General features: G+C 50.4%; 1 protein-coding gene and 1 pseudogene across 3 annotated transcripts; both read right to left on the bottom strand.

The window, feature by feature from the left end:
- Window positions 1-708: 708 nt before the first annotated feature.
- On the bottom strand, window positions 709-3,465 carry LOC105873242 (large ribosomal subunit protein eL13 pseudogene; annotated as a pseudogene).
- A 142-nt stretch (window positions 3,466-3,607) lies between these two features.
- Window positions 3,608-17,794, bottom strand: ADCK2 (aarF domain containing kinase 2). 3 transcript variants are annotated; one of them, XM_012768018.3, is made up of 8 exons: window positions 16,540-17,769; window positions 16,010-16,156; window positions 11,898-12,026; window positions 10,293-10,388; window positions 9,054-9,305; window positions 7,944-8,072; window positions 7,176-7,229; window positions 3,608-4,020 (listed from the first exon to the last, which is right to left on the bottom strand). In XM_012768018.3, the coding sequence occupies exons 1-8, from the start codon at window positions 17,443-17,445 to the stop codon at window positions 3,880-3,882; spliced, it is 1,854 nt and encodes a 617-aa protein (XP_012623472.1). In that variant the 5' UTR covers window positions 17,446-17,769; the 3' UTR covers window positions 3,608-3,879. The 3 variants fall into 3 exon arrangements, with proteins under 3 accessions (XP_012623472.1, XP_075862781.1, XP_012623473.1); XM_076006666.1 differs by lacking the exon at window positions 10,293-10,388 and having other exon boundaries at window positions 16,540-17,794; XM_012768019.2 differs by lacking the exon at window positions 16,010-16,156 and having other exon boundaries at window positions 16,540-17,786.
- Window positions 17,795-27,763: the final 9,969 nt, after the last annotated feature.

Below are 27,763 nucleotides of genomic sequence, written 5' to 3'. Positions count from 1 at the left end.
TTAATGCTTGCTGTACTGACAATATTGGCCCAAATACACCATATGTGGGTCCTTAGCTTTGTTTTGCATCACATATTGTTTTTTTACTATAAAAAGTTTATGGTCCAAATCAGTAAACTATTTTTGCCTGTTATAATGAAGGATATTTGTGTTCCAGATGTACTCTAAGAACTCCAAGAGCAAATATCCCTTATAGCCTTTTGCACATTACATGATGACCCTCCTTTTTGGTTATCAGATGACCAATCTGTTTGAATGTTTCTATTCCAGAGGGTGAGTGAAGGGATGCCAAGCCCTGGCACTGAGCACTCAGCTTCTAAATGCAAATCAAATTCCCAAATACATTTTAATGAACTGTGGGGACAGACTCTTAAGTGACCTAACATACAACATTTAACCCCAAATCAAGAAGCTATGCCATGGCTGGAAGTTGAAAACAAAGAGAATGAGAAAAAATTGTTCACAAAACCTCATGTTGATTTAAATTCCCTACTGTGAAAGGCTTGCTTGCTTTTCCTCTCCCTTTGAGTCTTAGAAAGAAGAAAGGAACTCATTTCTCCAATAGTTTTAGTAACAATGAAATGAACCTTGGACTTTCTCCATTAGAGGGGATTGAGTTGCGATCCTCTTCAAGAGAAATGCCTCATTTCTCACTTTTATGGAAGAAGAAGAAAAAAAAAATAAAAAAAAAAAAAGAGAAATGCCAAGCTGCCACTTTACCCATTTATACCCAAGGATGTCAAGTAAGATGCCTTTATAAATCAAATTTCATTTTTAAGATACTTATTTTTTAAAGCAGCAAATCACCTGTATGTATCAAAGTTCATCTGTTGCCATTTTTCTTCTATATAGTCTGTGTTCCTTTTCTTTCTTTTTCTGCTGATTTATTACAAGTCCCCAACAAGGCTTTATTTTTTTCTTTTTTACATTCTGTTCTGCAGCCTCCTTGACTCTTTTTGCCCATATGCCAAAGAGCCACACAAAGACTGGTGAATGCCTTGGAGTTCTTCTCCTCCTTAGCAATGACTCTGGTTTCTCCTAAACGTTCCATATGGGTGTGACTGGTCCTGTCAGCTGGGTGGCCAATTTGAGTTCTTCAGCAGAACTATCTCCCTTCTTGGGGGCTAAGGGCTTCCTGGGGAAGGGAATGAGCTTGAAGGTAGTACTCCTTTGGCTGCTGCACATTGCAGGGACTTGGTGGACTTGTTCTGCCTTCTTGGATCCACAAAAATACCAATGGTCCTGGCCACCTTCTTGAGTATGCCAGCCACCCTTAACTCTTCCAAGCTGAAGCATCAGTTTGTACTTTGGTGTGACACTTCATCGTGGGGCAACGTGCTATGGGCTGGATGGGTGCAGATACAGAGCAAGGGGTGATGTGGCATGCTTTTGCTTATTGGGCCTTGTGCCTGTGGATCTTCCAGGCCAGCTGGTTAACCATGTGGCATGCACGGCTGCCAGTCCTTGTGGAAATGGGGCTTCAGGATCATGCCATTCCAGCTGGGTCTGATGGCTGCCCATGGCCCTGCTCTGCAGGAGAACAGCCAAATGTAAAGGCTGTGTTCCTTTTCTATTGCTGCTGTAACAGCTCCTGAGGAACTGAGGCCTTCAGTCCAACAACCCCCAAGTAAGCTTGGCATCAGACCCACCCCGGTGGAGGCTTGAGATCCCACAGCCTCAGGAGAGACCCTGAGCCAGAGGACCCAGCTTGGTGACACCCAGATTTCTGACCCAAAGAAACCGTGAGACAATAAATACTGTTTTAAGCCATTAGGTTTTGAAGTGGTTTGTATGCAGCAATAGATAATACAGGCCACAAAAGGCTTGATTAAATCCCCAGGCTTGGCCAGGCGAAGTGGCTCACTAGCACTCTGGGTAATCCTAGCACTCTGGGAGGCCGAGGCAGGAGGGTCGTCTGAGTTCAGGAGTTTGAGACCAGCCTGAGCAAGAGCAAGATCCCATCTCTATTAAAATATAGAAAGAAATTAGCTGGACAACTAAAAATATATAGAAAACACTAGCCAGGCATGGTGGCACATGCCTGTAGTCCCAGCTACTTGGGAGGCTGAGGCAGGAGGATCGCTTGAGCCCAGGAGTTTGAGGTTGCTGTGAGCTAGGTTGATGCCACAGCACTCTAGCCCAGGCAACAGAATGCGACTGTCTCAAAAATAAATAAATAATAAAAATTAAAAAATAGATCCCCGGGCTTTAAGGAAGGGCTTAGAGAGGCCCTGCTCTGTGTTTGTGCCTCTCCTGTCCCTACAGTGTGAGTGCGCGCTTAGCCCAAGTGTGTCTGGCTGGTGTGCCCCCTCCCACCTGTCCTGAGCCACCCCAAGCCCTCACAGCCTGACTAGAATGCCCCCTTCAAAACTTGGGAAGTAAAAAATAACATCTCTACCCCTCTGGAAAAAACTGTACCAAAGGATTCTCTGTCCCCACTAAACCATTGCTCCCTCAATGACAAGAATGAGGAACTTTATCCTGACTTTCCATTCACTGTCTAAAGCAATGGTCTCCAAGACAAGCAACATAACCCATGAGGCTACAGGGATAAAATGTATTTTTTATCTAAAAAAAGAAGAAATTAAGCTTTACTGATATCCCCTCTACAGGCTGATCCTGAGGCCCCCCGAGTCCGGGTCAGCTGGCCACATGTCAGGTCAGCTCTCAGAGGATGGTCTGCAGGTGGGCCCAGCAGAGTGGGCCAGGTGGCAATCACTGTGGGCGTGTCACTGGGTGCAGCCCTTGGCAAAGAGAACACACTGGTTATGTTAACTCTATGTTGATATTAACCCTCGCAAAACAGATGGGGTAGACACTGCCGCAGAGAACCACAGTCTGAGCACTAAGGTCAGGCCAGGGAAACGTTAAGGAAGTAGCCACGCTGTTCTGCTCCTGTCCTGGGTCTGTCAACCACGTGAATCAGTTTTGTTTTTCCTCAAAATAAACTTTAGCAAGAGGTTGGCAAAAAATATTGAAAATTGTTAAGATAATCTGAAGTACAGTGAAATCTGTCCTATATGTAATTAATATATTGTGCTGGGATAGATTTGCTAGTCATGGTAGCACCTAGATGAAATTTATAAATAAATAGTATATTTGGGCCCGGCGTGGTGGCTCATGCCTGTAATCCTAGCACTCTGGGAGGCCGAGGCGGGCGGATTGCTCGAGGTCAGGAGTTCGAAACCAGCCTGAGCGAGACCCCATCTCTACTAAAAGTAGAAAGAAATTAATTGACCAACTAAAAATATACATACAAAAAATTAGCCAGGCATAGTGGTGCATGCCTGTAGTCCCAGCTACTCAGGAGGCTGAGGCAGTAGGATCCCTTGAGCCCAGGAGATTGAGGTTGCTGTGAGCTAGGCTGATGCCATGGCACTCACTCTAGCCTGGGCAACAAAGTGAGATTCTGTCTCAAAAAAAAAAAAAAAGAAAAATAGTATATTTGTATGCTTTCAATTTTTCACCAATAGGGTATAAATTTTTTTAAAAAATTGCAACCATGGATCAACAGGCTTTTACAGGTTTTTCTAACCTATCAGAGTCTAAGAACTGCCAACAGGACCTACCTGACCAAGGAAGTTAAAGGGTTAAAAAGAGAAGAGAGAAAAACAAAATAACTTAATTTATTCATCTTCTGTAGAACATTTTCCCTGAAATAGAGTGTCCATGGCACCTGGCCCAGCTTCCATAACCAAATAGGAAGGACCATTCCCTCCCTTTACTCACCAAATAACCCAAAGCTTTTAAACAGACCCTGAAACCAAATCAGAGTGACAGCAGTGGTGTGCCCACCACATGTCCCAATTTTAAAGTATTCCAGCTGCCACAGGAGAGGCTTTTGGGAGTAGCCATCAGCTCTTGAGCCCACTGCCACTGTCAGGGAGAGGATGCTGGTCCTTTAAGAAGGAAGGGCTTTGCTGCCTCCAGGATGTCCAGACTGGGGTCCAGAGAGCGGCCGAGCCCCTCCAACACCATGATGGCAAAAATAATGGAGGCAAAGTTGCTCTCAAGCTTTACCTGGAAGAGAAAAACAGTGGTCCTTCCTGAAATCAACTGATACAGAGACAAATGTCCTGGATAATCTTGTGTTACTGTCCACTGTCAGCCAGCCTCCCTTGGACCTGTCCATGGGATTTTTACTACCTACTTGACGTTCTTTCCTCTACCCCATCATTTTCCCACCAATATCACCTGCTCACCTAACCTCCCATCTACTAGAAATATTCAGGAAAAATCTGGGGATACAGTATACACTTTTCTAGGTTTGTGTCTGTGTGTATATGAATGAATGACTTAAAAAAATCAAATATTTTTTCACAGACATCACAGAAGCTATAACTCCAAATAAGGGTCATCCTTCAAAATCTATAGTAGCCTTTTTAAAAGACTACACACAGCTGACTGCTCAAACGGCACAACTTCCCCTTTAGAGCCAGATTAATAACAATGTATATAGATTGTTCAATTAATCTTCAAAAGCACTATCATTATCCCCATTCTATAGAGAAAGGAGTGATAGCTCAAGGTGATTAAATGACTTACTCAAGGCCACTGGGTGAGGAAGAATAGAGCCAGGATTTAAACCTAGAAGATCAGGAATCTGTTTTTCAAGTGAACAGAAAAGTCAGGAAATGAAAGGTTGACTCGTGGGGAAATACTCTTGGTTAGAAATTGAAGAGTATTTTTAGTCTTAGTTAAGGCATGGAAGCCCCCCATCTGGGGCTCAGATGGGCAAGATGAGAAAGTTTTAGAGATCTGTTACACAACAACGTGAATGTGGTGGATACCACTTAACCCGGGAGAAAGCAGTAGGCTCCCACCAGCTGCTTGTGGGGCTCCAGCCTGGACACAGGAAGGTGGACAGAGAGTCCTTGGCCCCCAGGCTCTGTGCAGGTTGGAGACCTGGGGTTCCCAAACTGCTGGGAGTGTTTTCATTCTTAAGTTGAGTGGTGAGTTCTCCAGTGTATACTAGATTCTTTTACTCTATGTCATTGTGAAATACTTTATTAAAAAATTAAGTGCCAGCCAAATAGACATTTCTCCAAAGAAGATATACAAATGGCAAGCAAGCATATGAAAAGATACTCAACATCACTAAAAAGTAGAGACATGCAATCTAAACTGCAGTGAGATATCACCTCACACTATTAGGATGGCCACAAGGGGGAAAAAACAGAAAATGACAAACATTGCTGAGGATATGGAGAAACTGGCCCCCTTGTGCACAGTTGGTGGCATATATAATGGTGTGGCTGCTGGGGAAAACGGCACGGAGGTGCATCAAAAACTAAAAAGATACCATATGATCCAGCAACCTCACTTCTGGATAAATATCCAAAAATTTGAAAGCAGGATCTTAAAGAGATATTTGTACTCCTATGTTCATTGCAGCATCATTCACCATAGCCAAGAGGTAGCAGCAACCCAAATGTTCATTGACAGAATAATGAAGAAAATGTGGTATGTAAATAACAATGCAATATTCTTCAGTCTTAAATAAAGGAAACCCTGTCACAGGATACAACGTGGATGAACCTTGAGAACATTATAGTGAGTAAAACAAGCCAATCAGAAAAGGACAATATACTGTATGATTCCACTTACATGACATATCTAGAGTAGTCAAAATCATGGAAACATAAAGTAGAATGGTAGTTAGCAGGAGCTGGGTGGAGAGGGAATTGGGGAATTGTTCTTCAACGGGTATAAAGTTTTAGTTTCACGAGATGAGAAAGTCCTAGAGATCTATTGTGCAATAATGGGAATTTGGTGGACATTGGTTGAGCTCTGCACTTGGTTAGGGGGATAAATTTTAGTGTGTTTTTTTTACCACAATTAAAAATTTATAAATTTTTAGGCCGGGCGCAGTGGCTCATGCCTGTAATCCTAGCACTCTGGGAGGCAGAGGCGGGAGGATCGCTCAAGGTCAGGAGTTCAAAACCAGCCTGAGCAAGAGCAAGACCCTGTCTCTACTAAAAATAGAAAGAAACTGGCCAACTAAAAATATGTAGAAAAAATTAGCCGGGCATGGTGGCACATGCCTGTAGTCCCAGCTACTCAGGAGGCTGAGGCAGCAGGATTGCTTGAGCCCAGGAGTTAGAGGTTGCTGTGAGCTAGGTTGACGCCACGGCACTCACTCTAGCCTGGGCAACAAAGTGAGACTCTTGTCTCAAAAAAAAAAAAAAAAATTTATAAATTTTTAAAATGTTAAGTATCTAGTGAAGCGCTTAGAATGCAATAGCTACCCTAGGCCCTCTGTCTACTCTTCCAAACTGTGACTAATGGCAGCAACTGCAAACCTTCAAGGCCCTCTTAGCCACTGTGTCCCATACTGAGTATGAGGAACAGATGTGCAAAATGACAGCACTGGATGGAGGCAGGAGGACAGAGTAGGCTGAGCCTCTGGTGCCTGGTCCCCGTCCTGCCCCAGGCCACATGGCCACAGGCAAGCTGCTTGGCCTCTGGGCATTGGTGCCTGCCTCTGGGAATGATAGGGGGATTAGATCTGATACTAATAAATGTTATATACCTAATCTAGGTACCTGGGGCAAGCAGAGGGAACTCTCAGCACACAGCTGTGATTATTACTATTGTCATGGACACATCCAGCCCTGGTGGCAACCCTGGAGGCTTGGAGAGGCATGTGCAGGTCAGTGTTGCGGGGGAGGGAGTGGAGTGACTGAATTGTGATGTGACCTCATCCATCTGCTTTGCATCCTGTGCTCTAAGGGACTTGAGCAGCCAGGGGCCAGGACAGCCCTGCTGGGGACTCTGAAAGCACCAGGGCAAGAGGCACCTCCCTCCTGGGCAGGCCCTGTCCACAGGACTTTGACCCACTTGGCAAAGAGCAAAGTATCACTTACATTAATACCACGCATCACTAACATGAACCAAGGAGGGAAAAGGCTTGTAATGTCTGAGTTAGACTGCTTTTATATTTTTAAATCCATGTTTCTCCATCTAAGTATCACAGACACTTAGACTGCATAAACTTGAGAGACACACAGACCAGCCACGTTAGGAAGGCAAGGCCCTGCTGGCCCACATCAGGAAACGAAACCAGCCTTCTTCATGCAGATGGCTCCTTACTAAAACGCTTTCAAAACGTAGAGAACTCCTGCCACCCTGTGCCCCGCCCTGCCCACTCCACCTTCCCCAGGGACTCCCCTCACCTTGTGAGCCATCAGTAACTTGAACACGCTGGACAGGAGGCTGGAAACATGAATCTGGAAAACAGCATGAAGCCCAGTGCAGACATGAGCCTCCTGGAACCAGGGCGCACACGCTCCCAACACCCCACCACACACCACTGGCAGGAAGGGACTATCTGACAAAGCCTGGAAAGGACGACTCCCACTCAAGCCCCACTCCCACCTTGAGACTCAGGCACTGACACCTTGGCGACGCGTCTACCCCATCCCTGCAAAACCACAGAAAGTCATATCTGGACACACTAGATCAGCAGTGCCAGGGTGTCAGTGGCCACTCCTTGTTCCGACCCACTCCTGCTAATGTGGGCATGAACTTGGGAGAAAACAGTCATGTTTCTTAGAAGTGTTTGTAAAATACAAAGTCATTTAGACACGTGTCAGTTCTAAATGAGGTACATGAGCATTGAGCACATCCTCTGTCTGCTCCAAGACCACAGTCCTCCCTCCATCCATTCTTGGCCAGAAAACAAGGTACACCCTGGATGAAGGTCACTGCCATGGCAACCACCCCAGGAGAGCCTGGCCAAGTAGCCCCTCCTAAGAGCCAGGAACTTTACTGGGCCTCCTCATATCTGGAAGTTATGGGGTGCTTCTTTATCCGCCTTAAAACTCACACCCCCTTGAGACCGCTCCCCATAGAGAGGTCCCCCTTAGACCTGGGATTTGTTCTGTCCAAGGGCAAGGGCAGTGGACACTCCAAGGCCCCTGCCCCTCAAGCAACCTGCCCACCTTCTCCAGGGTGATGGCGGTCTTCCTGGCCTGAGTCACCAGCGTGGCCATCTCGGCTTTGAACCCCTCCACATCCCTGCACTCGTTGGCCCGAGCATGATGCAAGATGAGCTCGGCCACCCTTTGACCCTGGAAGATGCAAAGGAAAAGTGACTTGGTGGAGTCAAGTGAGCATAGAAAAACTGGAAGCTCTGCCCAGACTTCTTCCACATCTTAGTGGCTTCCACCCTAATTTTCTACCATCCTGCTTTTGGCTCTTCCTCTTGGGACTGTGCCCGTTTTCCTTTGCCCACACTGTATGGAGGAACACCTCAGCCCCCACAGCAAACGTCAGTGTTTGACCCTGGCCCAGGGCACGCTTGTAAACTAGTTTTAGGCTCCAACGTTGAGTTTGCCTCCTCAGAAGCCTTGGAAACAGGGATTCCCCTGATTTTTGCCCTTTTTTTTTAAACCAGCTCTCTTTTCCCCAGTGTCTTTTCTGCTGGATAATTCTTGGCCAGCCAGCCAGAGGATCTCACCATGGTCACCCTTGATGTTGCATTTTAACTTGACTCAGTAGAGGCTCTGCTGATTCCCTTTGCTCTGAACAATAATTCTCAACCACAGAGCCCCTCAGAACCATGGAGAAGGTTTAAAAAATTACTCACATCCTCCACCCCAGAGACTCCAGTGTGCCTCACCCCACTTGAGAAGCAGTTCTCCAGGCTGCTGCATCTCGCCAGCCTGTCATCTCGCAGCAAACAGCACACACTGGGGCAGCTACCTGTGGCCAGGAAGCCAGTGTTCCCGGTGCCCGCCGGGCGTTTGCCAGAGGAGGAGGGGAAACTAGCGACACGAAGCAGCATTTGGAAAGGAGCCATCTCTTCCCATGGTCCCAAACCACGAGCTGCAGGGAGCGGGCCTGAGTCGGGCTCCAGCCTCTCTCACGGCAGACCCCATGGGGTGGCTTCGTTTCCTGGCCCCTCCCCACTGCACACGCTTCCAGCAGGAGTCTGGCAAAGGTGGGCGTTTGCCAGAATGGCCGGATTAAGGAGCCCATGTAAAGGCAAAGGCAGCCCCCCAGGGCATAAAAGATGCACCCCCGTCTGCCGTGATCCCAGTGGGTCTGACCTGCCCCATCACCACAGCCACGAAAACCGCGCGGAAATTCCTCAGGTCGGTGGCCTGCAGCTCTGCCACGATGCCGGCGTCCAGCAGCACCAGGCGCAGCGGCCGCAGGGCAGGCACCATGGCCACCACCAGCGTGTCGCAGACGTCCACCTGCTGCAGCTGCGCCTCCCGGCTTAAGGAGAGACTGTCGGCGCCCTGGACCAGGATGTTCCCGGGGTGGAGGTCGGCGTGCACAAAGTTATCCACAAATATCTGGAAAGAGATCCCACCGCTCACAACCAGGTCAACCCTCGCTGCCCCAGCACCACCAGGCCACACGCAGAAAAAGTGCCGGGTGACGATAGGCTCCCAGTGATCTATTACAATGGTAAAGAGGTGTACATTTTATAAAGCTCATTGTTTGGATGTCATCAGTTCAGAATTTGTACAGGGACATGCTAAGTTGAAGTTTTCAAGAGACAAATTATTTTCACTCATCCCCAGCCTTGGTCGTTCTATCTGGACAAGTCCCTGCCACCTGTCCTCTCACAGTGACACCTACCCCTCCTTCCCATCCCAGTGGAGAGGGGGCCACTTCCTGAATGAACCCCTGGGTTAGCACAGGCCCCTCCTAAATGGGCCTTTGGTACCCTGAACTCGCCCCTGCAGCCCATTCACTGATTATGTGCCTGTCTTCCCACTGAACAGCAGTTCCATGAACACTGTCATCCCGTCAGCATTGCTCTTCACTGCAAACCCAGCACTTACTCAATGCCTGGCATGTGGCAGGTGCTCAGCAAATACTTGCTGACCAAATGACTAAAGTAGCATTTAACATATGATGTCGTCTTGGCTGTTTGTCTAAACTACAGGTAGCCTGGGCAGGAGGTGCTCACTGCTCTTCCCATTGCACCCAGAGCACGGGGCCACCAAGAAAGGGCTTAATGCTGCGGTCCCCAACCCCTGGGCCGTGGACCATTAGGGATTGGGCCACAGAGCTCCACCACCCCATTTTCCCCCACAACCAGTCCATGGGAAAATTGTCTTCCATGAAACTGGTCCCTGGTGCCAAAAAGGTTGGGGACCACTGGCTTAACGTACACTCTGGACATATGAGCACTTTTGCAGGCTCAGCGCTCTCTAGAGCAGACTTTCTCCCCGTGGCAACTTGCTGCTAGGCTTGCCCTACCGCCCAAACCCCAAGAAGGGTCCCAGCCAAGTGCCGGCCTGAGCGCCAATCCTGCTCCCGACAGAGCTCACCATCTTCAGAAGCATGTTGATCCCCAGCCATGCAATCTTCTTCTTCAAGTCCGCAGGAATCCCTGCCTGCTGGTAACTGGACACAGGCACGCTCTCCTGCAGGGAAGGCCAGAGAGAGGATGGCTGTGCCCTGGCCAGCCGCAGGCTGCCCGCTCCTCACCCCACGGGGCACGCGGCGCTGCCTTCCCACAGACTGGGAAAGAACCCGGTGCTTCACCCTTCCCAAAGCCCCGATCAGTTCATCAGCCACAAGCTGATGCGAATGTGTTTACATTTCCTTTCAGTTCTCAAAGGACAAGAAGTCCCATAGGTTTATTAGAAAGGAAACCCACTGACTCTGGACTGACAGAGCTACCTTCTGCTCAGAAACCAGCCAACAGGGACGGGCATGAGCTCTGTGGCCTTAAGCAAGAAAATGGAAAGGAAGTGGAAAGGAGAGAAGAAAGGGGAGCTAGTAAATGTAAACAAGGTTTTATATGGCTTAGTTCAGCGGTCCCCAACCTTTTTGGCCCAGTTTCCATGGGGAGGGGGGGCAGGTGACAGGGAGCAGCTGTAAATATGCAGATGACGCAGGCAGGCTCCTGACAGGCTGTGGGCCACTACTGGTCCTCAGCCCAGAGGTTGGGGACCGCAGGCTTAGTTTAACTGTCAAAGCAACCCATGGAGACAGATTTTGTTTTCCCTAACTAACAAATAAAAGAACCAAGGCCTGGAGAGTTTACTAACTTGCTCAACATCACATAGCTAGGCACACTGGTGGTTCCTGTCATTTCCCTGAATCTCATATCACCATCTCTAAAGAGGAGGCTGGGGCAGGGGACAAGGTTGCTTAAGGATTAGACAGAATTGGCCGGGCATGGTGGCTCACGCCTGTAATCCTAGCATTCTGGGAGGCCGAGGCGGGAGGATCACTCAAAGTCAGGAGTTTGAGACCAGCCTGAGCAAGAGCAAAACCCCATCTCTACTAAAAATAGAAAGAAATTAATTGGACAACGAAAAATATTAGCCGGGCATGGTGGTGCATGCCTGTAGTCCCAGCTACTCGGGAGGCTGAGGCAGGAGGATCGCTTGAGCCCAGGAGTTTGAGGTTGCTGTGAGCTAAGCTGATGCCACGGCACTCTAGCCCGGGCAACAGAAGTGAGACTCTGTCTCAAAAAAAATCAATAAATAAAATAAAGAGGCTGGATTAGGGTACAGCTGAGCAAATGCCACAAATGCTGTGGAGCACTCTCTCTGTGCCAAATCTGGCGCCTTGTGTTCAATGTGTCATTTACTGCTGGGACAATCCTATGAGGCAGGAACCGTTGCCTCTGTCTCTTAGGTCAGAAGCTAATAAGATACCTCCCAAAGGCCTCATAAAAACAAACAAACAAATAAATAAAATTTTAAAAAAGAAGCTAATAGAGGGTAGAGCATATTTTCAAATCTAGGAAGTCTGAGGCCACGTCCATCTCTCTGAGCTGCCTTGCTGCACTGTCTCCCCTCCTGCCAACATGTCCCACCTCCCCACAGCGTTACAGACAGGAATTGCATCCTCGCTCCAGACTAAGCCCCGTGGGCCAGCTGTGAGCGAAAGGCACAAGCGGGTAAATCCGCCAGGCTTACTTCATACGTCTCCACCAAGACATCCCTGGTGACAAAGGGACGCAGAGGGGTGGGGAATTTGACAGCCTTCACATTCTGGAAGTTGCGCTGGAAGTGTTCTAGATTCCGAGCCTCATAACGCAGGTCAACCTACAGAGAAACGGAGAGAAAAGTTTAGGGTTAGTCTGGACACAGGGAGAGCAACACCGGAAATGCCAAGCAGCTAGCAAGTCAGGAGACTCACCCTGCCTTTCCCACCCATTTTCCCAAAGAAAATGGAAGATATTCAGTGGCTAAAGGCTGCCCCTGAAGCCCAAGCCCTTCGCATGAACTCCTGAAGCTCCAGACAGCAGGTGGCCCTGGCAGGGCTGGGGCCACGCTGCCTCTGCGCCATCCTTCCCTGCCCACCCACCCACTTCCCACCAGTCAAAGGACCCCCTTCCTGTCGCCCAGGGGTTTGGCTTCCATGACCCAGCCTCTGGCCCTCTCCTTTCTTAGGGTCACCCCACTGTAGCCACCTCCTCCACCCCAGCACCCATGCTGCCACCACTACACTTGGCAACAGCCTTTGCTTGCCAGCTCAAAGGCCCAGTCCCATTTTCCTCTTCATTTACCTCTCTGGGCATCTGGGGCTGGCGCCACCACTGATCCGGCTCTTCCTGAACCCTCTTCTCTTACGCTGGCTGTGGTTCTCCAGGCCTCCCCGCCTAACTGGCCCGTGGCAGTGGTCTCCTGGCCCCCAGAGGCCGATGCCCTCCCTGCTCGTAACTTCCACTGTGTCCCCTGGCTGGTGCCTGCTGGCAACAATACCTGATCTCCAGGCCAGACCTCAACGCCAGTCTCCAGACTGACATATTCCACATCTGCACGTCAGTCACCCCATGGGAGCCCACAGACTCTTAAACTCTACGTCTGAACGGACTTTCCCTTCACCGCGCCATGTGCTCAGTTACTACAAGTCCCTAGATCACACCTTCTTGCTTCCCCTCCACCAGGCAGCCCCCACTGCTCCCAAGGCACGTGGCTCTCACCTGAGTCACCTGAGCCCCAAATGAGGTGCCTCAGGTGGGTCCCTGTCCCCATCTTCCCATCCATCTGCCTGGGGCCCTCATACCTGCACAGGAAAGGCTACAGCCTTTAGGATGGCACCCAGGTGGGTCAGGATTTGGCCCCTGCTTCTCTCTCCAGGTTCGTCTCAGGTGGTACCTTCCCCTTCCTCACCACCCAAGACTCCAGCCTCACCCAGCATCCCAGACTGTCTGATGCCCCTGCTCTCCTCTGCCTTCTGCACAGCCTCTGACTGGAGTGTTCTTCCCATTATTCCAACTGCAAACACCAGTCACCTTTCAATACTCAGCTCAAGCCTAGGCAGCCCTTGCCCTCAGGGTAAGGGTGCACCCTCCTCTTCTGAGCCCCAGCTGAACCCACCGGAACCTATGGGGACTCCTGATCATACCTTATTTGCAAGTATTTACATATTAGCCACCTCTGCCCACTCTATACAGTCCTCCCTTTCTAACCCCAGGACCTCCCTCAGATACCAAAACCCATGAGGCTCAAGTCCCTGATATAAAATGGTGTAGCATTTGTACATACCCACACATATACTCCTGTATACTTAAGTCATCTGTAGATTACTTATAATAATACAATGTAAGTGCTATGTAAACTGTTGTTATACTGCATAGTTTAGGGAATGACAAGTCTGTACTTGTTCAGTACAGATGCAACCATCATAAGCCTAACTGCATTTTCTTTTCTTTCTTTCTTTCTTTTTTTTTTTTTTTTTTTGAGACACAGTCTCACTCTATCACCCTGCTAGAATGCAGTGGCATCATCATAGCTCACTACAACTTCAAACTACACGGTTCAAGTGATCTTCCTGCTTCAGCCTCCCAAGTAGCTCAGCCTACTGGCGCTCACTACTATGCCCCGCTAATTTTTTTCTATTTTTTATAGAGACAGGGTCTTGTTCTTGCTCAGACTGGTTTTGAACTCCTGGCCTCAAGCAGTCCTCCTGTCTCAGCCTCCCAGAGTGCTAGGATTACAGGCATGAGCCACCACACCCAATCCCTAACTGCATTTTCTATCCATGGTTGGTTGAATCCACTTTTGCGGAACCCATGGGTACGGAAGGCCAGTTGTATTCCTTAAAACTAGGAAAAGCTCACTTGTTTTCTTAATTCATCAGCTCAGATGGGTGCTAAGACTGACAGTAATTAATTCAAAGATGGCTGTTGGAACAGAAGCTATGTTCTCCGTTTTAATTTGCTTATATTGTCAAAACTACACTACTACCCCATAATATAAAGCAAAGCTTTCTGCTATGGTCTAAATGTTTGTGTCCCCCCAAAATTCATTGAAATGCTAACCCCCAAGGTGATAGCATTAGGAGGTGAGGCCTTTAAGAGGTGATTGGGGCCGGGCGGTGGCTCACGCCTGTAATCCTAGCACTCTGGGAGGCCGAGGTGGGCGGATTGCTCGAGGTCAGGAGTTCAAAACCAGCCTGAGCAAGAGCAAGGTTCTCTACTATAAATAGAAATTAATTGGCCAACTAATACATATATGGAAAAAATTAGCTGGGCATGGTGGCACATGCCTGTAGTCCCAGCTACTTGGGAGGCTGAGGCAGGAGGATTGCTTGAGCCCAGGAGTTTGAGGTTGCTGTGAGCTAGGCTAACGCCACGGCACTCATTCTAGCCTGGGCTACAAAGTGAGACTCAGTCTCAAAAAAAAAAAAAAAAAAGAGGTGATTGGGTCACTAGGGCAGAGCCCTTATTACTGGCTTAATAAAAGAGACCCTAGAGAAAGATGGGTGTGGTGGCTCCTGCCTATAATCCTAGCACTCTGGGAGGCAAAGTGGGAGGATTACTTGAGCTCAGGAGTTCGAGAGCAGCCTGAGCAAGAGTGAGACCCCATCTCTACAAAAAATAGAAAAATTAGCCAGGTGTGGTGATGAATGCCAGCAGTCCCAGGTACTCAGGAGGCTGAGGCAAGAAGATCACTTGAACTCTGTAGTTAGAGGTTGCTGTGAGCTATGATAATGCTACTGTACTCTAGCCAGGGCAACGGAGCAAGACTCTGTCACACACACACAAAAAAAGAGAGACCCTCCCCTCTTCCACCATGGGAGAACACAGTGAAAAGACAGCTGTCTATGAACCAGGGAGCAAGCCCTCACTAGACACCAAATCTTCTGATGCCTTGATCTTGGACTTCTCAGCCTCCAGAACTGTGAGAAATAAATGTCTGTTGTTTATAAACTACCCAGTTTATGGTATTTCATTATAGCAGCCAGAATAGACTAAGAGACGTGCTGAACATTTAAATGAATCCCTAGGACTTAAAACCTTAATGAGGATCTAAATGAAGGACTTGGCACATTGCTTCTGCAAACCTGCCAATTCCTGCACTACCAACAGGGAGCCAGTGCAGATGCCTACTCAGAGTCTCGACCAACCCCAAAGTATGTTTAGCAAGTCTGGCCACTTATACAAATGTCCCAAGTGAACAAGGAGGAGGTCCTTGTCTACTCAGCCCTGGAAACAAAGCAAAACAAAATAACATAGTGTGACTTTGCTAATTATTCTCCTCACCCTGGAGTTAAGTCATTGACCATGGCAGAAAAAGTGCTGTATGTTCCACCAGAATCATTTCTTTTTCTTATCAGGCACACAAGAAGACTGCATTTCCTAGGCTCCGCCACAGGTACCTTGGGCCCACGTGACTAACACTCAATGGACTGGAAAGAAGTAATGTTCATCCCTTCCAGGCCTGGCTGCAAAATCTCTTATATGATCTTTTCTCTCTAGTCCACACTAAGCCCAGATGACACATGTGGAAGAAGGCAGTGCCAAACTTGGGAAGAAATTGGGTCCCTGTAACTATGAAGCAGAACTCCCTCTCTCCCTCAGTTCACCTGCATGGAACTTGGACATAAGGCCGTAACCTTGTCGCATTAAGCCACTGACATTTGGGTGTTCTTTATCAGTGAGCGTTACCTACCCTGACTGAAACATCACACTAGCCGTGACACACTGGGAAATCACTCATTCACTCAGCATTTATTAAGCAGCTGCTAATGTCAAGAACTATGTTAGGTGCTATTTACAGCTGAGGGAAGGAGAATTCACCTGTTGGATCATGAGCTTCTCAAATTCCTCCACAATCTCAGGCAAGCTAAGCCACTTGATTCCTGGCAAAAGTCCAAGGACTCGGCTGCCAATCTTCATCAGCAGCAGGTCCATATGCACCTGAGAGAGCAGGCCAGGGTGCAACACCTGCCAGAAAGAGCCACAGTGAGACAAGACAGCAATCAGACAGGAGGACACACTTTACACAGCCAGGGCTGGGTCCCACCATCAACGGAGGAGCCAGGTGGCTTCTCACTGGAGGACAGAGGATGCTCATTCCTCTACCCCTAGGGGCACCAAACTCGCAGCAAACTCCAAATCCTCCTCCTTTTCCTCCTATCAGACTATTCGTACCACCACTTTCTGAAGCCAAGAAACAAAACAGCTTGCACGTAACAGACACTCAGATACTGGTCAAGCAAATATAAATAAATGGAAGGCAATGAGGGGGTGACTTGCATGGGGGGTTCTGATGTGGGAAAGTCCAGTGGGGAGGTGAGTTGTGAGCCATCTGTTAGAAATACACTTACTTTCACTGCCACAGGGATGAGGTGATCTGGCTTGGGGCAGTGGCCAGGGACCTGAGACACCCCTGCCTTTGATCCAACCAAGTCAGCTTTAGGGAGGAGCAGCCTTTCTAGAAATGACTGGTCAGCAAGACTTCCGGGGGGTCCAAAGAGCTCTCTCAGCCCCCTGGCTGCCGCAGCTTCTGAGGAAGGCTGCAGACAGGAGGCCCCGCCAAGTCTCTGGATGCTGTCCTCCTCCAGGAAGGTGGTGCTGGCATATGCTTTGTACACTTGGGCCACGCAGCCTGAACCCACAGGCTCCTGGTTCTCAAAGGAGAGAACGCTCCCCCAGTCCTCCCCAAATGCCTGCTGCAGGAAGTGCTCAGTGTGAGTCCAAGGGTGGGGGGTCACTTGGACATGCAGCTTGGAGAACTGCACACAGAAAGCCTCCGAAAAGAGATCTCGCCGGGTGCTGGCCCACTGGCCCAGTTTGATGTACGTCGGACCTGAGGTCTCAGTGGCTTTCAGAAGCAGGCGGAGCCAGAGGGTGGAGACACTGGGAGCCAGGTAGGTGAGGGGGTAGAGGAGAAGGAGGGGGAAGAATTTCAACAGGAGGGCGCCGGCCCGGAGCCAGAGGCGGAGATGCAGGAAGACGCAGCCTAGCGGCCCTGCCTGAGAGAGCCTCTCCACCGGCCCGCTTCCAGCAGGGTCGCTCCAGCGGGCCCTTCGCCGGCACAAGCTGTCAGGGGCCCCCTCGTCAATGTCCTCATAGGCTGAGATGAGTTTGGGTAAAGTACCCAGCAGAAGCCAACAGAGTCTGGCATTTCGAGAGCACCCCGAGGGTCTTAGAAGGCCGAGTTCCTTTCTGAGTTCAAAACTCCTTAGGTGCGACCAGCAGAGCCTGACAGACAAGCGCCAGGGGGTCACCATCCTCCTCAGAGCCCCGCGGCGCAGGCTGCCTGCCCTCGGCTTAAGGGGCACCCATTCGGGCAGACGCTTTGGGCAACGCTGAGCCGCACCCTGAAACCAGACCTCCGCGTGCAGCCTAGGCCCAGCCCGGCCCCTGCAGCGCCGCCGACGCCACCCCCCGGCCGCCGGGCGCTGCCGGCCCGCCCGCCTCCGCGCCCGGCCCCTCCGGCTCCTCGCCCGCCCCCGCTGCGCCGGAGGGGCGCTCAGAGCCGAACCGACTGCGGGGCGGGCGCGGCCAGGGCGGACGCCGCCGCGTGAGGCAGCGCCCGAGCTGAGGAAGGGCCGGCGGCCGCAGGGTCACCGCGCGCCCCGCCGCCGGCGCGGACTGCGAGGTGGCCGGGCGCGCGCCGAGGGACGCCGCGCAGGCCGGGCGCCGGGCGGGCCGGGGGAAGGGACAGGTGCCCGCCGGGCGCGGGCGGGAGCCGGGGTCGAGGTGCCGGGCGCGCGGCCGCGTCTTCCGGGAGCGCCCGCCGCGCCGGACCCGCCCCTTAAAGGGGACGCGGCTCCAACACCCGCCCAGACGGCCCGCGCGTGGGTCCCGGGGCCGAGCAATAGACTTAACACAACGCGCAAAAGCGCCCTCTGTGTCGTCCCCCCACGCCCCGCGTCCATTTCTCCGCTGACTTCTTCGTAGCTTTCACTGTTACAAAGAGCTTGGAAGCGTTGGGTTGCAGGCAGGTTCTGAACACAGGTCCGCGGGCGTGGGGTGGTGCTCGCAGATCTCTTTGTTGAGTCTTGGTAACAAGTATTGAGCTAGCGATAGTGCTGGACCCCAGGGACGTGGATACACACATTCGGCCTTACAGGCTAATCGTGCCATGAGGGGGCCTAAAGGGAACACATAAATGTGCAATTTCAAAGTGTGGCACGAAACCATGGGAGAAGTGAAAATTAGGAGGCACCCATAGGATGGGGCTACCTGGAGAGGAAGGGAAGGCCAGGGAAGGCCTTGGGGCAGGGGGCCAGAGGAGTAAAGCCCTATAATAGGAAGGAGTTCGGTGTGAGCTTTTGGAGAATATGTGTGTGTAACCTTCAAGAACCAAAGGGAGGTCACATGGCCCTGGGGACCAATAGGAGAGAGGTGGAGCTTGGGAATCAGCCACACAGCCACTGAAGGGACCAATGGCCTTGGTCTCAGCCATCTTCTCTGCCCTTGGGATTTATGGGTCTGCCTGCCTGGGGCACCAGGGCCACCTCTGCGTGTCAACAGCCTTTATCTCCTTGTGGGAAAGAGACTTCCACGGAAGTCTGGCCGAGGGTGGGTCTGTGGCATCACAAGTAGAAGGGCCTGTAGCGCAACAGAGGCAAGGACAGTCCCGTGCCCATGGTTCCCACAGCTGGAAGTGTGAAGCCACCCCCAGCCCAAACTGTGGGACTGGGGCTGCAGCTACAGACAGGAATGGGAGAGTGGCCAATGGCTCCTCCTGCCTTGTTAACTAACAATCCACTCCCCATTTCCTAAGGATGATGCATACCCCTTTGAAGTTCCCCAAGCCAAGTCATAGTTGCCACCACAGGTTTGAAATATGGCCAACCATTAACTGTCTCCTTCTCTAACTTCCTCCTGATTTACCCACTCGACCCCAACGGTGTGTAGAATATCCTTGTATGTCTCTGATTCACCAAATGTCTTACTGAGACTTAATTTGAAACCGGGGGCCTTGGATTCTAGCCCCTAATTAGTGATCCCAGGCGAGTCTCTCTAGACTTCTGTCTCTCCTTAAGCGAAATGGGCTGGGGCGGGGGAAGTTCAAGTAAAGGTATCCAAGTTCAGCTAAAGGCTCTAGGAGTCCTCTGGACTTGCACTTATGATTCTGGGAGTCAGTATGTTAAATAGTAGTTAAGAACACAAATTCTGGAGCTAAATAAGCCTGGCTTCAATTCCTGGTTCTTTGTAACCTTGCCCTTGGGGACAGGTTTCTTAACCTCTCTGAGCCTCCATTCCCATTTGTAAAATGAAGGTGAGAATTGTACCTACCCCTCAAGGCTGTTGTAAGGAGTAAGCCAGATGTATGTGATGTGCTTAGCACCATGATTCCATAAATCATAGTAAATGTTGTCATTTTTATTATCTAGATAAGGGTTGTTCTGTTTCTCTTAGTACTTCAAAAGACAGGCATATTTTCACAAATTTTGAAGATACACTGTGGAAGGTCTGACTTAAAATAAGGGCTTTGTAACATCCTAGAAATTTATCCAGAGTGGTGGCCGTCAAACGTTAGTGTCCTTCAGAATCACCTGGAGGGCTAGCCCCACCCCTAGTTTCTGATGCTGTAGGTCTGGGATGGGACCCAAGAATTTGCATCTCTAACAAGTTCCCATGTGGTACTGATGCTGCTCATCTGGAGAAAAGAGTTTGAAAACCATTGACCTTGTGGATAGTGGTGGTGGTAATGGTGATGGTGTGATGAAATGGTGGTGGTGGTGGTGCTGGGGTGGTGGTGGTGGTGATGGGGTGGTGGTGATGATGGGGTGGTGGTGGTGGTGATGGGGTGGTGGTGATTGTAAGGCTGGTGGCGGGCCCCCTCCCTTCCCTGGATCAAAAAGAGAAGACTCATGAGACCAGACCCGCCAAGGACAAAACTGTCAGGCCCTGCTGAGAGGATCCACACCCAGATGTCCACCTAGATAAGAATGTTTTGGCTCCTGGATTCCACAAACACCTCCAGCCCCTCCTAAAATCCCCAGCTCTTCCCGCCAAAAGTCCCTAGCCAGGCCCAAAGGATATAAAAGGCCTCAGCCCCTTCAAACTGCGGCGACTTCCGCGGCCCCCGCTCTTGGGGCCCCAGAACCTCGTCCACGAGTGTATAATAAAGCCACGTGGTTTGGCCCCCCACTCTTTCTCTTTCTGTGTCTCTTTTCTTTTCGCCACCGCCGAAAAACCTTACAGTGATGATGGTGGTGATGGGGTGGTGGTGGTGGTGGTGATGGGATGGTGGTGATGATGGTGGTGATGGAGTGGTGGTGGTGGTGGTGATGGGATGGTGGTGGTGATGATGGTGGTGGTGGTGGTGGTGGTGGTGGTGGTGATGGGGTGGTGGTGATGGTGGTGGTGGTGATGGGGTGATGGTGATGATGGTGGTGGTGATGGGGTGGTGGTGGTGGTGATGGGGTGGTGATGATGGTGGTGGTGGTGGTGGTGGTGGTGGTGGTGATGATGGTGGTGGTGGTGGTGGTGGTGGTGATGGGGTGGTGGTGATGATGGTGGTGGTGGTGGTGATGGGGTGGTGGCGATGGTGATCGGGGTGGTGGTGATGGGGTGGCGGTAGTGAAGATGTAGCACTGTGAAGGGCTATAGTCAGCTCCCAAACAGGTGAAGTTGAGGGATTACTGAGGTCCATGTCAATTAGCAGAGTGGTGTCATACATATTAAGTCACCATGGACAGCAAAAACAAACAAGTATATCAAAAATGAATTCTAAATCAAAAGTTGTAAGGGCAGCCTTTAAAAATCACAGGTGCTGGTCGGGCGCGGTGGCTCAAGCCTGTAATCCTAGCACTCTGGGAGGCCGAGGCGGGCGGATTGCTCAAGGTCAGGAGTTCAAAACCAGCCTGAGCAAGAGCAAGACCCCATCTCTACTATAAATAGAAAGAAATTAATTGGCCAACTAATATATATATATAAAATTAGCCAGGCGTGGTGGCGCATGCCTGTAGTCCCAGCTACTCAGGAGGCTGAGGCAGAAGGATCGCTTGAGCCCAGGAGTTTGAGGTTGCTGTGAGCTAGGCTGACGCCACGGCACTCACTCTAGCCTGTGCAACAAAGCGAGACTCTGTCTCAAAAAAAAAAAAAAAATCACAGGTGTTGGCTTTCAGTCCAGATACTTCTCACATGGGTAACTTTTGTTTTTTTTTTTTTAGAGATGGGGTCTTGCTCTGTTGCCCAGGCTGGAGTGCAGTTGTGTGATCATAGCTCACTGCAACCACTAACTTCTGGGCTCAAGCCATCCTCCTGCCTCCAGTGCTGGGACTACAGGCCTCACATGTGTAACTATATGCAGTCCCTTTCAGGATCAGTAACAGCAGGAATGGATATATTTAGAATGATTAATGAACAAAGAGACTGAATAGACAAAGGGACAATGGCCAGACCATATATGACAACAGAATTGTGACCCACATAACCCATGCAGTAACCAGTCCAGGAAGCCAAACCACAACCTCTGCAGCAATAGGCCCAGAACATCAGGACTGCCAGCTGCCCTGATTTTCACCCCCACTTCAACTCAGGACTAACCCAAGTTAGTCTAAGCATCCTCTGCAAACCAATCACACGAGATGCCGCCCCCAGCTTCCCTCGCCAACAATTTTCAGTTACAGCCCATCTGAAACCTTTCCTTTCTTCTATAGAAACCTTTCCCACCAGCATTTGAGTCTCCCCTCGTGTCTGACTCTGCCAAGTGCAAGTGATGGTGGCTGACTTCCTTGCCATAGAATGCCCGTCTTTCCTCATTTGGGTGGTCTTCATTGATTTCCACAGCATCTTCCCAACAGCGGAAAGCCAGCTAATGCTTAATAGTTTCAGGTGCTTGGAAATGTTCCTCCTGGTGTTGTTCACTCTAGTACCACTAGGTGGCACTACTCACTTGTGAAGTGCAACCAAAGCTGCCCCAGGGCTCCCAGGCCCGGCTAGGAAGAGGATGGAAGGGAAAAGATGCAGAGGCCCATCTGGCCATATTTCTCTCTTCACATGAACCAAAGGACTGCGATTTTAGCATCTCCCATGGAACACTGTTACACAGTGAACGCGATGTAGGACAGGTACCAATTCAAGTAACCTAGGGAAGTGGGTGGAGGTGGGGAATTGGCTGGCTCCAGGCTTCTCAGCCTCTGTGGTTTTGACATTCTGGACAGGTTAAATCTTTCTGGTGTGTGTGTGGTGTTTGCTGGGGGAGGCCGGTCTGTGCACTGTAGGGTGTTCAGCAGCATCTCTGGCCTCTACCTACTCGATTCGATGCCAGAAACACTCCCTGTCTTAGTCCATTCAGGCGGCTATAACAAAACACCATAAACTGGGTGGCTTATAAACAGCAAACATTCATTTATCACGGTTCTGGAGGCTAGAAAGTCCAAGATCAAGGTGCCAGTATCACTGGGTTCTTGTGAGAACCTGCTTCTGGGATGCAGGTTCCTAACTTCTCAGGGTATCCTCACCTGGTGGAAAGATGGAGCAAAGGGAGGTGCCTTGCTGTAACGACACACCCTGCCCGGGTCAGGCTGCTCACTGCCCTCTCCCTTGCTGCTTTCCACTCCTCAGTTGCATTGTACTCCATTACTTCTCCTCCTGAGAATTTCTCCTCCTCTGGTTCACACCTTCTAGCTTTCTAGATGGATTGCTCCAGACACCCTTCTCTCGGTGCCGTGGAATTGGCACTAGCAAGGTGCAACACCTGTGCTAACCAGGTGTGGCCAGGGCAAGTCCCTTCCCCTCCTTCTGCCTGGGGACTGGGGTGTGTTCATCTCTGAGGCCACTTCCAGCTGTGACATGCTATGCCCCCACCATGCAGTGTGCAGCTCTGCAGCTCCTGGGCCCTGTAACTTCTCTGTTCTAAAGCCTGACTGGTGGTCACAGCTGCTCAGCTGTGACGGTGTTGTCCTGGGGTCAGAGTGCCTGGGCTCATCTCAGCTCTGGCACTCACTCACAGTGGCCTTGGGCAAGGCAGCCAACCAACCTCTTTCTGGTTGTTTCTTCACCTGTAAAAGTGGCTAGTATTAGAACCTGCCTACTAAGTAATCTCTGTAAAGCATTTATGCTACCTGGCACATACTCAGGCAAATGTAGAGTGAGGATGAGAACAGGCAGCTGCTTGGTGCGTTTTCCACCTCCCTGATAAGGGTGGCCCTGGGAGAGCCTGAGAGCCCTTCAGCCTCATCTCCCGGGAACCCCACAGAGGAGAGCTGACTCTCCTAATGTCCCACTGCCAGCCAGGGCAGTCAGTCGTTCATCACCTGGCTTGCCTTTTCACCAGTCTTTTTTATTTTGATTTGATTTGATCTGGGAGATGTAGGAAGTGGTCAGATATTAGGGCTTCCAGAAAAAGGTTCCCTCAAGGAAGGTGTGGCCTCTGAGAGACAATGGGGTGAGGTATAGTCATGTAAAGGTGAGAGGCTGGGGTGAGTTTTGGTAGGGAAAGGTGAGCTGGCATGCATTGAGGCCACGGGCACGTTACCCAGCCCATAGCCTTGTGAGATTAAAGTCTTTTTTTTTCTTTTTAATTTTTTCAACATTTTTTTATTCTTTCTTTTCTTTTTTTTTTTTTTAGCACATGAAGCTAAAGAAGAGATTAAAGTCTTTGATGAGGCTTCCTACCCCTCTCTTCCCTCTGAGTCTGAAGAGACTGCCCCGCTGGGCCAGGACATAGGCAGGGAAGACCCTCAGAAGGAAGATATGGGAGCCTTGCGTCCTGAGTATAGACAGTCAGGTCAGAGCTGGCCTGACTGTCCTGGGGTTACAGGGACCACAGAGAGCTATAGCTGCTTACACACAGAAATCCACACCTCTGAAGAGTATGCAAATCACTGCATCCTTATTCCTGTCCTTAATGTTCAACTGGATCCTCCAAAAGGAATGGAAAGGAATGTAAGCATAGAGAGTATTTGGCATTATGGGCTTAATATTTGAGAATTGCCTAACGGCCCATGACCTGGAAAGTCCATGACTTTGTTCTTTGTTTTTTATCATAAATTCACTTATCCTTATAAAGTTATGAATGCTGTAATTCTTTGTAGAAAAAAAAATGACCCTCCAAAATAAGCTAGGGGTATGGAAGTAAAACAGAAATGATTCTTAGCCCCAAATTATATGTTATAATGCTATTTGCCAATTCAGAAATTTTTAGGGCCAGGCGTGATGGCTCATGCCTGTAATCCTAGCACTCTGGAAGGCCGAGGTGGGAGGATCGCTCGAGGTCAGAAGTTCGAGACCAGCCTGAGCAAGAGTGAGACCCCCGTCTCTACTAAAAAATAGTAAGAAATTAGCTGGACAACTAAAAATATAGAAAAAATTAGCCGGGCATGGTGGTGCACTCCTCTAGTCCCAGCTACTCAGAAGGCTGATGCAGAAGGATCGCTTGAACCCAGGAGTTTGAGGTTGCAGTGAGCTATGATGACGCCATGGCACTATAGCTCTGGGCAACAGAGCCAGACTACTCTGTCTCCAAAAAAAAAAAAAAGAAATTCTTGGGTATTTCCATGGTCCCCTGACATCTGCCCCCCAAAACAAAAGCCGTTTGCTCCAGGGCGCCCCCTAGGGGCCCCCAACAGCTGCCCGTCCCTGCAAAAGTAGTAGAAGGCTTGAGAGAGCATCCTGAGATAAGGAGAGAGGAGAGGGAGTCATCTCCACCTAAGATCAGCTCTTTGCAGCCAGGGGAGGAAGAAGGAGCCCTGGGCCTCAGGCTGGGCTCTGCACACCCCTTCTCCTGGGTGGCCCCCGCTCCCCCTCCTCCCTTCCCACTCCTATCCCACACCTCCTGGATTACATCTGATTGGGACCAAGAACAAACCAAGCTTGGGTTTGAGGTTTGGGTGGGATGCCTGGCTTGGTTCTGTTTCCTTGGAGTGAGGCAGCCGGGTGGTTGTGGTGGGAATGGCAGGAACTGGCATCCAGCTGTCTCGAGGCAGGGGAGATTGGGCTGAGGAAGAGCCCAGAGATGGAATGACAAAGGCAGAGGAAAGGAGTGGGATGCCCACAGAAGACTCCACACGGGGAGCCCCCACTGCTCTCCAAGATGGCTCCAGGGCCTCTGAGTCCCTGCATTTGGTCTCCATATAGGAGGGGCACAGGGGAGCTTCAGACAAGGAGGTGTCAAGGTGAGGCTTAACTTTTCCCAGCCCTAGGGTAAGTTCTTTCCTTGCTCTACCTCACGGGCCTGAGCATAGATAAATGATTCTTCTCCCCATGCCAGCCTTCTAGATATTCAATCAATAACCGAACCTCTCGTCCATCATCCACTGTGTGTATACCTTCTACCTATGCGCTGGCGAGCAGGTGACAAGGAGATAGAAAAGGGATCCTGCCGGCAAAGAGGCCAAGAAGGAAGGGGAGCTGGATCTCAAAGGGACAGAACAAATGCTCAGTCAATGTTTAGCATCCAAAAGGAATTTCAGTAGAAATGGAGCCATTTGAGGGCGCTGTCTGAAGGCTCTTTCTCAGGCGTTAGCCCCCTGTCCTGATGGGGCTGGCCTTGCCCCGGCCCTCAGTTCTTCTGGCTTCCCTTGGCTTATAGGGGAGCTGAAGCAAGTTCTTTGTTGCCTGCCAGGCTCCGGCAGAAGGTCCTAGACCTAGGAGAGGTTGGGCAGAGGGGAAGTCCAGCTCTGACAGGGGAGAAGAACAGCTGCCAACTTCCCCTTCCCCAGCCCTGGCACACCCTGTGTTCATGGAGAGAAAAGCAAGAGGAGTTCAAGAAGAGAATGAGGTAGCAGTGCGTCCTCCCCACGGGCCAGGCACAGGATCAAACCCTCTGCCCGCCTGTCTCATTGGATCCCACAACACTATTAGGGGGTTATAACCCTTGCCACTCCCACCCTACGGATGGAGATGCCGGGATTCTGAGGCGATGCAAACTGCTCCAGAGCTGGACTTGGCCATCCTGTTCCAGGACTGTGCTCTTCAACATGACGCTGAAGAAAGAGGAGGGAGAGGAAGGAGAGATGTTCTGCAGAGGCCCATGGCTGCTCCATGTGGGAGAAACAGCATTGAAGACTCAAAAGAAAAATCAACCCTGTCCCCTTCCTCTCATCCCCACCCTTCCTGACGTGAGGCCAAGCCCTACCTCCTACCTCAGGCCTCATTTGCCAGCATGGAGAGAAGTCAGGACAGACAGGGAGGGCAGGGAATGAATGTGTGCTTAGAGTAGTCAGTGTCAGGAGCTGGGGAAAGAGGGTCCCCCTGAGAGAGTCTTCCAGGGCCTAGTGCACAGCACCCACACTGGAGGGCTGCCCTGGGCCACCCAGCCTTCTGGAACCAGGAAAACTGCAGGGAGCCAGCATAGGCAGGGCTATGCAGGAAAGGAGAAGAGGGGTCATGTGTGTGACCCCTGTCACGGTGACAGAACCATAGGGTGGCCCAGTGATGGGAGCAGCCCGCTCTGAGAAGCAGGAGTGGGGGGTAGTGGGGGGCACTGTGAGAGGCAGGCTGGGACAGAAACTTGCAAACCACAGACCCCAGCATCATTCATCCTTCCTGACCCAAGGAACTGAGGCAGGGGTATTTTCCTAAAACAAGTTAATGCCCGAACTCAGAGATGAAGGCATGGCAGCCTGTGGCCTAGGAGTTGTCACTAAGGGGCCCCCCAGCCTCCTCTCTGTCATGGTCACCTAAGATGTGACTGTCAGGGAAGCCACTGGACTGTTTTGTGCATGGGGTTGGGGGAGGCAGCCAGCTGGGCTCTCAGCTCCATTGTGCTCCTTGCATTTTGCTGGTTTGCTTTCTATACCCTGTGGCCTTGGGAGTAATTAACCCTCAAGAAGCCAAGTCTCTGATCTTTATTTAGAAAGTGAAAACTTATTGAATAATATTTCAGCAAACAAAACAGTAATTTAAATGCTTACACCTTACACTTTTTAAAAATGCTTTCACCTTACAAAAGTTTGTATTCTTAGAGTTTACCATGCTTAGTTGAAACGAGTATGCCACAAGGAGTTTCAGGAGCTCAAGGAGCCCTAGAAAAGCTTCAGAGAGCTCCTAGAATGAGTGAAACCTTCAGCTGAGAAGGAGAGACAGAGCTTTTTTCCTGTGACTTTGAATAAGTCCCTCAAATCTCAGGTCCCCAGTCTATAGGGACTAAGTAGTATCCGACTTTCCCATCATATGTAATCCTTTATTTTTCTCACTCTCCTTCCTACCTTTTTTCTCTCTTGTGCGCACCTCTTCTGTGGATTTGGAAGGCTGAGCCTCTCTGCTCTTTTTTTCCCCTTGCCTAAGCTTTAGGCCTCTCCACTGTCCCAGGAGCACAGCTCAGCCCTTCTGGAGGTCCCTGAGCCAAAGAGAAGAATGGCTTTCCTCCAGGACAGAGATTGGCTTGGAGCCTGCCCCCAACACCCACAAGGCCCATCTCCCTTTCATCAGGGCATTTCTCTGCTCCGGAACGTTCTATGGTCCCCCATTGCCCTCAGCATTAAATCCAAAACCTACCAAGGCCTCTTGAAACCAGGGCAGGCCTACCCGTCTGACCCCATTCACCACCACTCTCCTGTCCCGCAAGTACCTAACCTCTCCTTCCCTCTGCTCATGGCTCTTCCCTTGGCTCAGAACCGCCTTCCTCCCCTCCACCTCTCCACA

This window comes from Microcebus murinus, chromosome 9, assembly GCF_040939455.1.
Source record: "Microcebus murinus isolate Inina chromosome 9, M.murinus_Inina_mat1.0, whole genome shotgun sequence".
NCBI classification, from domain to species: Eukaryota; Metazoa; Chordata; class Mammalia; order Primates; family Cheirogaleidae; genus Microcebus; species Microcebus murinus.
The sequence above is the reverse complement of the archived record's forward strand: the minus strand, read 5'-3'. Positions and strand labels throughout refer to the sequence as shown.

What these genes read in the sequence shown, in the direction of transcription:
- ADCK2 (XM_012768018.3), bottom strand. Translation starts at nt 17,445, where the DNA reads ATGGTGACCCCCTGGCGCTTGTCTGTCAGGCTCTGCTGGTCGCACCTA. An exon ending in AGAAGCTCATGATCCAACAG is followed by an intron (nt 12,027 to 16,009) that starts GTGAATTCTCCT and finishes GTTTCTCTGTAG; the next exon opens with GTTGACCTGCGTTATGAGGC. An exon ending in TCTTGGTGGAGACGTATGAA is followed by an intron (nt 10,389 to 11,897) that starts GTAAGCCTGGCG and finishes CCTTCCCTGCAG; the next exon opens with GAGAGCGTGCCTGTGTCCAG.